The 12,939-nt window shown below is 52.3% G+C and overlaps 1 protein-coding gene across 1 annotated transcript in view; it reads right to left on the bottom strand.

Annotated features, from left to right (window-relative positions):
• Nucleotides 1-12,939, bottom strand: part of PTK7 (protein tyrosine kinase 7 (inactive)) — a 33,311-nt gene that overhangs the window by 1,954 nt on the left and 18,418 nt on the right. The window contains exons 14-18 of the mRNA XM_052648486.1: nucleotides 12,690-12,893; nucleotides 11,356-11,511; nucleotides 10,401-10,633; nucleotides 9,156-9,236; nucleotides 591-742 (exon numbers count right to left, since the gene is read on the bottom strand). Of these exons, the coding sequence (XP_052504446.1) occupies nucleotides 591-742; nucleotides 9,156-9,236; nucleotides 10,401-10,633; nucleotides 11,356-11,511; nucleotides 12,690-12,893 (826 nt within the window). The remainder of the gene's footprint in view (nucleotides 1-590; nucleotides 743-9,155; nucleotides 9,237-10,400; nucleotides 10,634-11,355; nucleotides 11,512-12,689; nucleotides 12,894-12,939) is intronic.

The following is a 12,939-nucleotide window of genomic DNA, read 5'->3' on the forward strand; positions in this document are numbered from 1 at the left end:
GTCTGATGGTTTAAAAATTCCCTTAAGGATCAGACTTTGCCGAAATATCAATATTTTTTAAAAGCTTCTAGTCATACTTACTTTATTAGTTTAAGAGTGTGAAAAATGCATATGTTAAGTAGAAAGAAATCTGAAAGAACTTTACTGGTGATAAACCAACCATGACTAAAGCAACAGCCAGACGAACCGTGGTGAGTCAGAGCTGGGATGACTCAGGGTGTTGGGGGGGTTCCTGGAGGCACTATGTAGCGTGTAGTCCAGAGTGATCTCTGGCCGTGGGTGCTGAGCTTTAAGTCTTAGGCTTAAAAAGAACAATGACTGAATTCAGGAAGTAACAGAGGAACCCCTATGGATAGTTAAATTATATAGAAACTAGTTCTTCTTTTTAAAGATTTATAATTTTTTACCACTAGAGAAAAGCGTAAGGTCAGAGAGCTGAGGTCGACTGGCTGGGGTGCCTCTGCACCCTTGGGAGAGGGTGGGAGGGGTCCAGGCCCCTTCCCCCAGGCCCCTCAGCTTTGGACTAGGCCCCTCCACCAGCCCAGCTGTGTCTGCCCTCCGCCCCTTGCCATCCCACCCACGCCCCCTACCTGTTGTACACGTCCTTGCTGAGCCCCAGGGCCGACACCTTCACCTGTCTCTGAGCGCTGACCAGGCAGTTGCGAGCGGCTAGGTCTTTGTGCACGAAGCGGTTGTTGGACAGGTGCTCCATGCCCAGGGCCACCTGGGTGCACAGGCCCACCTGGAACGAGGAAGGGGCTCGTCAGAGCAGCCCAGCACCTCGGGTTTCGGGGACTGCCCTTGACATAGCCCTTGGTGGGGCTCTCAGGGGCATTAACGCGATGCTTAGGAAGCCCCAGAGCAGAGGCCCAGTAGCCTGTTTCCTTCTCATAAAAGGACCTGCCTCCTGGGTCCTTGGAAGAACTGAATTTAATGAAATGAAGTGCTCCTCCCACGCACAGCAGGTGCTAGACTAAGTGAGTGGCAGACGGGGTGGGAAGAACACACGGTAACCAGCTGCTGAATGAAAAAAAAACGTATAATATTAAAAAACAATCATATATGTGTATAAAATTTGTGTTTAAGTGAAAGTAGATACCCACATACACACACAAACTGGTTGCCTCTGAGAAGGGGGACGGAAGGCCGGAGAGAGAAAGTAGGGAAACTCGGTTTCTATTTGTTGTTGCGAACTACGTACAGAAAAGTTCACTAAATATATGTCTACTTTCATGAATAATGATAACGCCCACACGCAGGTAACAGACATCAAGTTAAAAGAAAAAAAACCAAAAATCAACAATGCTAGGCGCCCCCCAAAAACCCCCATTGACTCCTTCCCCATCACGAATGCTCCCCTTTTCTCAAGAGGTAATCACCATCCTTCTGGGATAATAATTTCTTGGCTGTTCTTTATAGTTTTACCACTTACGCATATGTTCCTCAGCAATACAATTCAGTTTTGCCTGTTTTAGAACCAGATAAAGCTGGAAGCACACAAAACGTGTATCTTTTTTGTGCCTTGATTCTTTCACTTAACATTGGGAGAATCACCCTTTTTTGGGATATCATCGTACGGAGTTGTCTTTCATCATAAAGATATCATAACTTATTTATTCTTTTTTTAAATGTCTATTTTAAAAATATCTATTTATTTCGCTGCACTGGGTCTTAGTTGCCACACATGGGACCTTTAGTTGCAGCATGTGGGATCTTGCTCCCCCACCAGGGATCAAACCCTGGCCCCCTACATTAGGAGCTCGGAGTCTCAGCCACTGGAGCACCAGGGAAGTCCCCATAATTTATTCTTTCTAGGGCCAGAGGACATTTGTGTTTCCACCCCCACCCCCACACAAATTTTGGCTATCAATAACAGTGCTGCTACAAATGTTCTTACGAATGTATACACGCATGAGTTTCTCTAAAATATCTCACACAGGGTCAGCAACTGTGAGTAGCTTCAGCATTAGAAAATAATGTAACCTTATCTTCCAAAGTACAGAAATAAATAAAATGTAAGAGAGTTGGGGAGATTTTTCGCTGCTACCTTTTTAAAATGTTTGAGCCATGTCCATGTAGTGTATATAATACATTACGTGCTGTGTTTAGTCACTTGGTTGTATCCAACTCTTTGCGACCCTTTGGACTGCAGCCTGCCAGGCTCCTCTGTCCATTCTAGGCAAGAATACTAGAGTGGGTTGCCATTCTCCAGGGGATCTTCCCAATCTGGGGGATCGAACCCACATTTCCTGTGTCTCCTGCATTGCAGGCAGATTCTTTACCCACAGAGCCACTGGGGAAGCCCATAATATAGTATATTAAATGTAATTATAATTAAGATACACTAACATTTTAAAATATACATCAATGCATTGAATGCATATTAATTGAGCATCTATTGAATACCATACAACTGAGTGCTGTGGAATACAACAGGGATGGGAAGACTGGGCTCCTGGTGAGAAGGCAGTCTAGGAGGTAAGAACTGTACCTGCAGAAGGGCGCCATCACCTAGGGGGAAGGTGAGCCACGCCAAACAAAGGTAAAATCAGAGCGCCAGGGAGTGCTTGTAAAGACCAATGGCCCGTTCACCTCTGTCACCTCATCTAAACCTTGGGAGGACACCGAGGGACACACAGAACTCGCAGCATTTCCCTGAGTATAAAAACAAGGCAAATGGAAATCCAAAGACGTCCCCGTGGAAGGTAACTTACTGGCCAGCTGTGTGTCTCTTCCCGCACAGACACACTCTGGGCATCCACAAGGGAGTAGCCACCCATCACATATGTGATCACAAAAAGATGAGAAGAACGTGGCCTGGGAATTCCCTGGCAGTCCAGAGGTTAGAGTTCCACACTTCTACTGCAGCAGGGCACGGGCTCGATCCCTGGAAGGGGAACTAAGATCCTACATGCCGCGCAATCCGGCCAAAAGAAAAACAGAGAACATGGCCAATGACCAGTATCATCGGTGATCAAGAAAATACTAATTAAGACCCAACAAGGTATCATTTGCCACATATCTGATTATAAAAGGTCAAAAGTCAGCCTTCAGCTTATCTCCAATCGTTCAGAAAAATGCATTAAAATAATAATATACATAGATAGAGAAGAATAAAGCAAACTAGGCAAAAGAAACAATCTGGATAAAGAGTCTATAGGAGTTCCTTGAACCTCACTATTATAGTCTTTTAAGTTTGAAATATCAAAATGAAGTTTAATCAAACACACACACACACACACACAGAGGCCAACAAACACATAAAAAATAATACAGAAACAAAAGCAGCCTGTGTGTGGACCAATGAGAGTATGTCACAGATTAACCAAGACTGTCTATGGCCGTACCAGGGCTTCTCGGTGGCTCACAGGTAAAGAATCTGCCTGCAATACAGGAGCAGCCGGAGGTATGGGTTTGATCTCTGGGTCAGGAAGATGCCCTGAAGGAGGAAATGGCAACACACTCCAGTATTCTTGCCTGGAAAAAATCGCATGGATAGAGGATTTTCTGTCCACCAGGCTAGTCCATGGGGCTACAGTCCATGGGGTGGGCTACAGTCCATGAGGTCTCAAAAGTCGGAAATGGCTAAAGTGACTGAATTAGGCACGCATACACAGCCATACCACCCTGGACACACCTGATATTGTCTGATTATGTTTAGCGTGATTCTTGGTCCCTGAAGTTCAAAAGGGAGCAAAAGTGAATGTGAGTGGTCGAGGGGCTGCTCCCACCTTACCCCAGGGCAGGAAGGAGTCAGAGAGAAGGAGTCAGGGCACTTGCTGAGCCAGGCTGGCTGCTGCCCTGCCAGCTCCCTGTGAGGTGGACTCCTCAGCTTTGCCCACAGTCCAGGCTGATGCCAAAGCCTGGCTCTTCCCTCAGCACCACAGCTGGCCCTCCCGGGTCACCTCACCAGGCAGGGGCCCCAGAAACAGCGACCTGCCATCAGGGAGGCAAGCAGTGGGCTGCTGCCTGTGGACTGGCCCCTCCGCATCCCAGGCTGACCCCGAGCAGCTTCAATGGCCTGGCTCCCAGGGTCACTGCAGGGCAGACAGAGGATCCGAGTCCGAACACACTGGCAGCAGGGTCACTGCAAAAGCAGACCTCGGTCTGCGTGCTCTGGCCCATGAGATCCCTGGAGGCTTCGCTGCCCCCACTAGAGGTTTGCTAACTGTGGTCACAACCTATTAGAATGTCACAAAACCCACTTACTGAATTTTCATCAGCATTTTTTGGGGGGATTGAAAATATCAGAGAGCATCATACTCGGTAAGGGTCAGTATCATTCATGGAACGTTCTTCATATATATACATGTCTATGTTGCATTGTGATGTAAAAAAAGCACTTTTTTTTTTTTTTGCTACTGTGGGTCTCAGTCAAGAAAAATTTAAAAAAACAGTATGGACATCCCTGGTGGTGCAGTGGCTAAGACTCTGTGCTCCCAATGCAGGGGACTCAGGTTTGATCCCTGGTCAGGGAACTAGATCCCACATGCTGGAACAAAGAGTCCATGTGTCACAACTAGCAACTAAAAATCCCACATGCCACCCCTGAAGATCACGTGTGCTGCAGCTAGGATCCAGTCCGGTCAAATAAATAAACATTTTAACAAACAAACAAAAACGATCTATACCTCAACTGTCCAGAACAGTAGCTCCCAGCTACTTAAGTTAATAAAAGCTTAGTAACATAAAAATTCAGTTCCTCAGTCTCTCTAGCCACATCCTAAGTGCTCAATAACCCCACAGGGCTGGGGCCTTCCACACTGGATGGCACAGGTATGGAATGTTTCTACCACCGAGGGAAGTTCTATTAGGCAGTGCTGACCTGAACCATCACCAGCCCGGACACGCTAAAGATCCAATATATCGACCGACACTGCAGGTGCAAACGGGCTGAACTCGGGCCACAAGCAGGAAAGCTCATCTTCCTGGTGCATTTTCCTTATCAAAACAGAAGCCACAGGACTTAACTGGTGATCCAGGGGCTAAGACTCCACACTCCCAAGGCAGGGGGCCTGAGTTCAATTCCTGGTCAGGGAACTAGATCCCACATGCCGTAACTAAGAGTTTGCAGGTCACAAGTAGAGATTCCACACGCTGTGTGCCACTACTAACAGCAGGTGCAGACAAATGAAATAATGAAATTATTTCACCCTCCCTGGGTGCAGGGCCCGACAGTTTATCTCCACGGAAAAGCAGAGACTGCTCCCCCCAGAGCTCTGGTTCCCAGGCTGTCATCCTCAGAAAGCCTCAAGTACCACTGATGGTAAAAAGGCCTCAGAAATGGACACTCCACTTCAGGCGTCAGAGCCCCAGGGCACTGTCCGGCCTTGTCTGGTTGTCGCTAAACAGCAGACTAAGGCTTTTGTCACGAGCTCCCGTGGACTCGCCTTCCTCCTCACCCTGCCCTCTCTGCTCTGGCTCACAAGCTCCTCAATCTGCTGCGAGTCATGGAGGCAGAAGAGAGAGGACTTGGCTCGGTGACCAACTTGCCATCTTTCCAGAGAGGCAGTGCTTCTGGAAATACCGGCTGAGTGAGGACAGTAAAAGGGAATGCTGTTAACCCCAGCCAATTAAGTGTTTTCTTATTGCTGGGCGAGCCGCCATCGGATGGCCACGGGATTAATCTTCAAACACTGTTACAAAGACTTGCACTTTGGTAAAGACCAGACCCACCCTTCCTTCCAACTTTTATACCCTGGGGGCTCGCCTGAGTTCTGGCCAAGCCCCTGTGACACTTCCGGGGTCTTCTCAGACAGCCGGCGCTTCCCGTCCAGCTTTTGACTGCTTAAAGCAAAAGTGGGCACCAGGTGTACTAGCCTGCTCCTGCCCGTCGCTAGTCTGCAGGTGATCCATGAAGAAGTCACAGGTTACAGGGCTCAGACTTCAAAACCCTTCACCTTATCAACCACTTTAACGAGCATCACCTACAACCATGCCAATACCTAGGGCCCTCGTATGTCCTTTTTAAAAATATTTTACGTATTTATTTAGGGTCTCAGTTGCAGTATGCGGGAAATTTAGTTGCGGCATATGAACTCTTAGCTTGGTTTCAGTATGTGGGATCTAGCTCCCTGACCAGGGATCAAACCTGGGCCTCCTGCCCTGGGAGCGCAGAGTCTTAGCCACTGGACCACCAGGGACGTTTCCGCACATCTTTGATCTCCTCCACTGCGGACCAGGAATCCTCCTGGGACTCCCAGCAGCTCACCCACACCAAGCATGGCACTCTCATTCCAGCTGTAGCTGACCAAGGAGCAGCCTGCCTACCACTCCGTCTCCCTTTAAAATCTGACCGTGTTCTCCTTCCGTCCCCCCAGGAAGGACCCTAGAAACATAAAGTGGCACAGCGGCTCACTACATTATTAGCACAAGAAAGCATCTAACAAGGTTTGATGTGTCTTTCTTAAGGATTTTCATTTTCACGGAATCCCCCAAAGGAAGTTTTTCAAACTACCCATCAAAACCCACATGGGAACTTCCCTGCTAGTGCTGGGCTGTGCTTAGTTGCTCAGTTGTGTCTGACTTTTTGCGACTCCATGGACCGTAGCCCCCGCCAGGCTCCTCTGTCCACAGGGATTCTCTAGGCAAGAATACTGGAGTGGGTTGCCATGCCCTCCTCCATGGGATCTTTCCAACCCAGGGATCAAACCCAGGTCTCCTGCATTGCAGGTGGATTGTTTACAATCAGACGGTAAAGCCACCAGAGAAGCCCATGAATACTGGAGTGGGTAGCCTGTCCCTTCTCCAGGGGATCTTCCCAACCCAGGAGTCGAACTGGGGTCTCCTGCATTATAGGAGGATTCTTTACCAGCTCAGCCACCCGGGAAGCGCTGCTAGGGCAGTGGATAGGAATCTGCTTGCCAATGCAGGGGACCCAGGTTCGATCCCTGCTCTGGGAAGATTCCACATGTGGTGGAGCGATTAAGCCTATGCACTAGAACTATTGAGCCCTGGTGTCACAGTTACTGAAGCCTGCACACCCTGGAGTCAGCAAGTCTCAACTACTGAGCTCACATGCTACAGCTACTGAAACTGAAGAGCCCAAAGCCTGTGTTCGAGGACAAGAGAAGCCACCAGAACGAGAAGCCACCAGATCAAGAAGCCCACACACCGCAAGTAGAGAGTCATCCCCACTCTCTGCAACTAAAGAAAGCCCACGTGCAGCAACAAAGACCCAGCTTAGCCAAAAAATAATTTCTTTAAAAAAAGACCCGTATAGTTCTCAAAATCAATTTAGTGGGTTAAAAATAAATATAGGATAAGAAATATTAAGAGCATCAAATACAGTGTTGTGAAAGCTTAATTTTAGCTTTAAGTGTGTATGTGTGGGGCGGGTTGGGGGGGGCACGTGCTGGGCCATGATATAAAATGCATTTCTTATAGGAGACTCTAAGCAAAACCATTTCAAGCCACTGTTCTATCCCAAGGCTCCTTAAACCTTAATTAGCTTAAGAATCAGCTGGAGAGCTTATTTGAAAACTTTCGGCCTTCAGATCCCACTTGCAAAGACTCTGCCGTAAGTCTGAGGTATGGTCCAGAAATTTACAGTGTTTCGTCCTTCTCCCACCATCCAATGCAGAATACTGTCCTCGGAGAGTGTGGAAACCAACTTATTGAAGTTTCCCCATCAAGTTCAAGATGCCTGGGCAACAAAGTGTGCAAGAGATCTTCAGCAAAGGTGGTGATGATTTCAGCCAGATTCCCTCAGGTCACGTGAAGGAAATAACTGACTTCCTGTTCCTTGCCTACACCCCTGTCCCAGCCACAACAACATACCTAGGCTCCCCTTCTCCCACCATTCACCTACTTCTTATCCTGAAGACTTGAATTTGAGTGGCTTTCTTTGTTAAGATTGTCTGTCCACCTAAAGGACACGGACATCTTCAAGGTCTCTTGCGTCTCTTATGACATTCTTTATGTCTCTTGCTGACTTTCCATACCTTATCTGAAGTCTGTAAAGCATGTGCTCCATTCGTTTATCCAAGCTCTCCCCTCAGATCTTTGGTGCCCAAGGACACCCCACAGCCTCAAGTTTGGATTCCCAAGGGCCCTGGGCACCATGACTGGCCCAATGACGATTCACTGGTTCCCTGCGTGCTCTCGTTTGTGAGCTCTGGGGTCCTGACATCCCACCCAGCTGGCAAGAGCTATCCTGTCCTGCAGTATCCCATCTCCAGCCACTGCAAACTGTCCTGTGGCTTCTCAGAGACAGAGGCAGGGACACCACACCAGGAGGCCAGCTCACTGGCCTTGTCCAGGCCTCAGCAAATTCACCTGTGATGGGAAGAGGTCAGCCTGAAGGTCACAGAGCTGCTCCTGGAGAGAGATCAAGGGCAGCCAGGGTTCCCCCCACCCCCGTGCCTGATCAACCAGCCACACCTTGCCATGACCCGGGTCAGCCTCCAGGCCGGGAACAGTCACCAGGAAAGGAGGCCCAGCAGTCTGCCTCCTGCCCTGAGCTTTGCTTGCTTATGTGGTGACATCACTGTCACCGTGGACACAGAGTACCTGGTCACATGGAAGCAGGGAGGGGGGAGGGGAGGGGAGGAGGCGGTGGGCAGGGAGAACTGGGCACAGAAGGCAAGGTCCGAGGCGGACAGGGGGTCGTAGGAAGCATTCCCTTCTTCACTGTTTCAGCCCAGGTCTGTGTCTCCACAGGGCCCCAGCCAGGGCTCTGTGCCAGAGGCAGGAGCAGAACCGGAAGGAAAGGCTGGGCAGCCCACAGCCTGAGTGAGAGCAAAAGCGTGAAAACCACAGGCGGTGAAACCCTGGCGGCCCATCCACACCCTCGGGGGATGAGGGAACACGCTCAGGGCTGCGCCCAGCCCCGCCGGCCTCCAGACGCCCGGGCTGCCGGCTGCCCCTTCAGCTCAGCGCCCTCCGCAGCCATCGTGCTCCAATAGCCCGGGCCAAGGGCGGCGCTTCTCCACAAAAGCAGTGGGGCCACACAGGGCGGCTCACAGGCTGCGACCAGTCACTTGGCCCGTCTCAGCCTCAGTGTCTCTACCCACTGCAGGGAAGTGACGCCATCCCAGAGGATCACCGTGCTCCCCGAGTGCTCACCTCGGGGCCTGGCCCGCGGGCAGCGCTCCACCAGAGCACCTGCTAGAGAACCGCCCAGGCTCCCGACCCCCGACCACCAGCATCCTCACCTTCTGCTTTGTGCTGAGGGGCTGCGACTTCAGCTTCTCATCCTTGCTCTTGGAAATCCTCAGGAACTGTTTAAGGTCTCCCTGAGGAAAAACCCAGCATCTCTGTCCAGTCACAGCCCAGCTGGTGTCCCCCCCGACCCCAAACCCAACCCCAGTGGGTGCTCACAGGGCACCTGCCCCAGTGGGAGGCGGTGAGGACCCCTGACCTGACTGCCCGACCCTCAGCCCAGAGCCCCTCCCATGGGGAGAGTCCAGTGGCAACTAAAACTCACAGGAAGCATCTCCTAGAACAGCGGTCCCCAGGCTTTTTGGCACTAGGGACCAGTTTCGTGGAAGACAAGTTTTCCCACAGTTTGGGAGGGGATGGTTTCAGACCGATTCAAGCGCATTACATTTATCATGCAGTTTGTTTCTACCACGATTACATCAGCTCCACCTCAGGTCTTCAGGCATCAGATTCCGGAGGTGGGAGACCCTGTCCTAGAGGCTCCCGGTCAGAAAGGGAGGAGGACAGTCACTGCTGCCCTCGGGGGAGCCCCCAGACAGGCAGGAGAGGAAGCCCCTGCCCTAAGAGCACCAAGAGGAAAACACGGCCCCCGACCCTCGGTCTTCACAGACCCCAGGCAGGAAAGCCTCGTCCTCTAGACCTAACACAGATGGGACCCTAGCGGCAGAAACATGCGCCAAGTGCTCAGAAGCCCTCATTCATGCAAAGACGAGGGTCACTCCTCGCCCTTCCTGCACCCGAGCTGCAGCGTCTGCCATGCAGCCATTTTCGAGGACCAAGGGAACTAGACCCAGTGAGCCCGGGACCGCAGAGTGAGCGGCAGGGCTGGGCAGCACCAGCGGGGAGAGAAGGCCGGTGGCTAAGCGAACGCTGTCCCTCCCAGTGGTACCGGCTGCAGGGAAAGGAAAGCCAGGTTCTCGTTATGTTTATTCTCAAGGGCTGACAGGCCCTGGGGAGAGTGAGAAATGGCAAACCAAAGAAAACCAGAGTCAGGGAAAAGGGCCTGGAAGGCGTCCCTGCCGCTGGGCTGAGGAAGAAGCTGGAAGAAAACTGGGACCAAACCCCAGACAGGGGGCCAGCAGATGGGAAAGGGGCTGAGGGTAAGGACAGGCGGGGTCGGAGCTGGGGGGACAGGGGCTGAACACCTCACGGTGGCGACGCAGGCTCTCATCAGTGCCCTCCCCCCAGGTCAGGGCGCCGCCCCCGCCCGAGCCCCCAGGACGCCCCCAGCCGCCTACCAAGTCCACATATTCCAGCACCATGTAGTGCGGCTCTGCCTCGCGGCACAGCCCCAGCAGCCGCACCACGTTGGCATGGTTCAGCTTCCCAAACATCTCGAACTCCCTCCGGAAGTCCAGCTGCTGCTGCTCGTCCCGGCTCTGCAGGCTCTTCACGAGCACCAGGGTCTCAGGCAACCCTTCTTCCAAGCCCTGTGCCTTCGCCAGGAACACCTCCCCAAACTCGCTCTTGCCTGTGGGCACAGGACTGAGTCAGCCAGCTGAGGATGCCCCTGACTTGGGAGGCACCTGGCCGGGGTCACATGCGGGGGTGTCTCTCTGCTCCCGCCCAGCTAGACCAGGAGTGGCACCGGCTGTGTGTGTAACTCTGAGCGAACCCCTTCCCCTTTGGCCCTGGGACTGGCAGTCTCTAACAATGAAATAAAGGGGTCAGATTAACAGTACTTTCTAGAAGGTGGTCTGTATGAGAATTTTAGGTGATTCACTGTTAACACGTCTTCTATACTTTAACCTATACCTATAAAACACAGATCCATAACTTCTCAGTTTTTCCTACAACTAAGCTTGTTGTTTTTGTTCAGTCACTCAGTCACGTGTGACTCTTTGCGACCGCATAGACTGCAGCATGCCAGGCCTCCCTGTCCTTCACTATCTCCCGGAGTTTGCTCAGACTCATGTCCATCGAGTCAACAGAGCTCAGTGTTTTTGAAAGGTGAGAGAAAGTCAATCTAAAGAAAACATCAAGTGAATGATACACACGAATGACAAAAATTTCGGGGGTGGGATGGGGACAACGGGCACACGGGGACCCACTGGGCCCAGCCACCCTGACGCTCCCTCCGTTTCCGAGGTTCTGGGCGTCAGGGCCTCCAGAGGCACCAGCCCCTGGTGCAGCTGAAGACAGACCTGGAGCCTGTAGTTAAGTAGGGGGGGGATGGCGGCCATGGCAACACACCCAGCGTGGTGATGGGCTGCAGGCTGGCCCGCGGGAAGTGCATCTTGTCGCTCGTGCTATGGCGCTTGCTGGTGGCGGCGGAACCGGAGCCCAAGCTGGTCAAGGCCACCTCCTCCTGGATCTCGGCTGAGGGCTGTCCGTTCTGCAGAGGCCCGCCTGGGAAGAGGGGGTGAGGGGGAGTGAGGATGAGACTGGCCACCACAGGGACTGTAATTCTTTCCCACAATCTACCACTCCCACCAAAGGGATCCAATCCTTGTGATCTACACAATGTCCACACACAATCTGGTCAACGAACAGAAGGGGCTGGGGCGAGGGAGCCCAGCACCCCTTAGGGTCTGACCACTTATTGACATAGCTGATTACAATCTTTGAAAAGAGACAGCACAAGTCTCAGCTGAGTCACTGGTCCCTGGACAGCCTGGTGACATAAAGGTTTTTGCTTTCATAGGGTCTCCTAGGTGCAAAGCTCTAAACAGGCACAAAGGCTCTAAAAATCACAACAAGGGGAACTCTAGTCCTGCTCCTAAACCCCTAAAGTGAGAGGGGAGACACAGCCGTGTCCCTAGGGGGCTCCTGGTGGAGGAGAGGAAGGGTAGGAGGAGGGAAACAGGCAGACCAAGACCCCCACCCCACCTTGGTAAACTCAAAGACTAGCGGAGGGAGAGACAAGATGTGCAAGGAAACGCTAATGCATTTGAGCCAGGCTGCTCAGAAGTGGAGGCCCTGAGAATCAGCCAGCTCCAGGGGGCGGGTGGAGGGGTGGGGGCTGGAAGTGAAAGTTGCTCGGTTGTGTCCGACTCTTGGTGACCCCATGGACTATACAGTCCATGGAATTCTCCAGGCCAGAATACTAGTGGGTAGCCGTTCCCTTCTTCAGGGGATCTGCCCAACCCAGGGATCAAACCCAGGTCTCCCGCATTATAGGCAGATTTTTTACCAGCTGAGCCATCATGGAAGCCTATCCCTTCTCCAGGGGACCTTCCCGACCCAGAAATCAAACCGGGGCCTCCTCCACCTCCATTGCAGGTGGATTCTTTACCAGCTGAGCTACCAGGGAAGCCCTATAGTGAAATTATGCCTGTGGTTTAGAACTGCAGGGAAAAGGCAGGGAAACACAGGAGGCTAGCCTGAGACTCCAATGAGGAAGACTTGAGCCAGGCTGCTCAGTAGCGGAGGCCCTGGGAATCAGCCAACATGGGGGCGGGGGTTGAGCGGGGAAAGGGGTGGGTGAGGCTCTGCTTTGGCTCCAAGTGCTGCACTTTCCTCCATGGCCACGGGAGGGCGCTCAGCACCTGCGCGCGGCACCGCCTCCCTCTTCCAGGGCCCCTCACCGTTGAGGCACTCCATCTCTGGCTCCTCGCCCTCCGGCTGCTTCTGAAGCCGCTTGGCCTTGCAGCGCTTCTTGCAGTAGAACATGAGGCCCAGCACGGCGATGATGTAGGCCACAGCGGCGCCCACCGACAGCCCGATGGTCTGGATCATCTTGTAGGGGGGAGGGCTGCCCGGGCCCTCCGATTCCTCCAGCACTGGCTTGTCTGAGAGACACACAGACAGGTGTAGGCAGGGGCGACTAGGGCGAAT

The sequence above is a fragment of the Budorcas taxicolor genome, chromosome 11 (assembly GCF_023091745.1).
Source record: "Budorcas taxicolor isolate Tak-1 chromosome 11, Takin1.1, whole genome shotgun sequence".
Lineage (NCBI taxonomy): Eukaryota > Metazoa > Chordata > Mammalia > Artiodactyla > Bovidae > Budorcas > Budorcas taxicolor.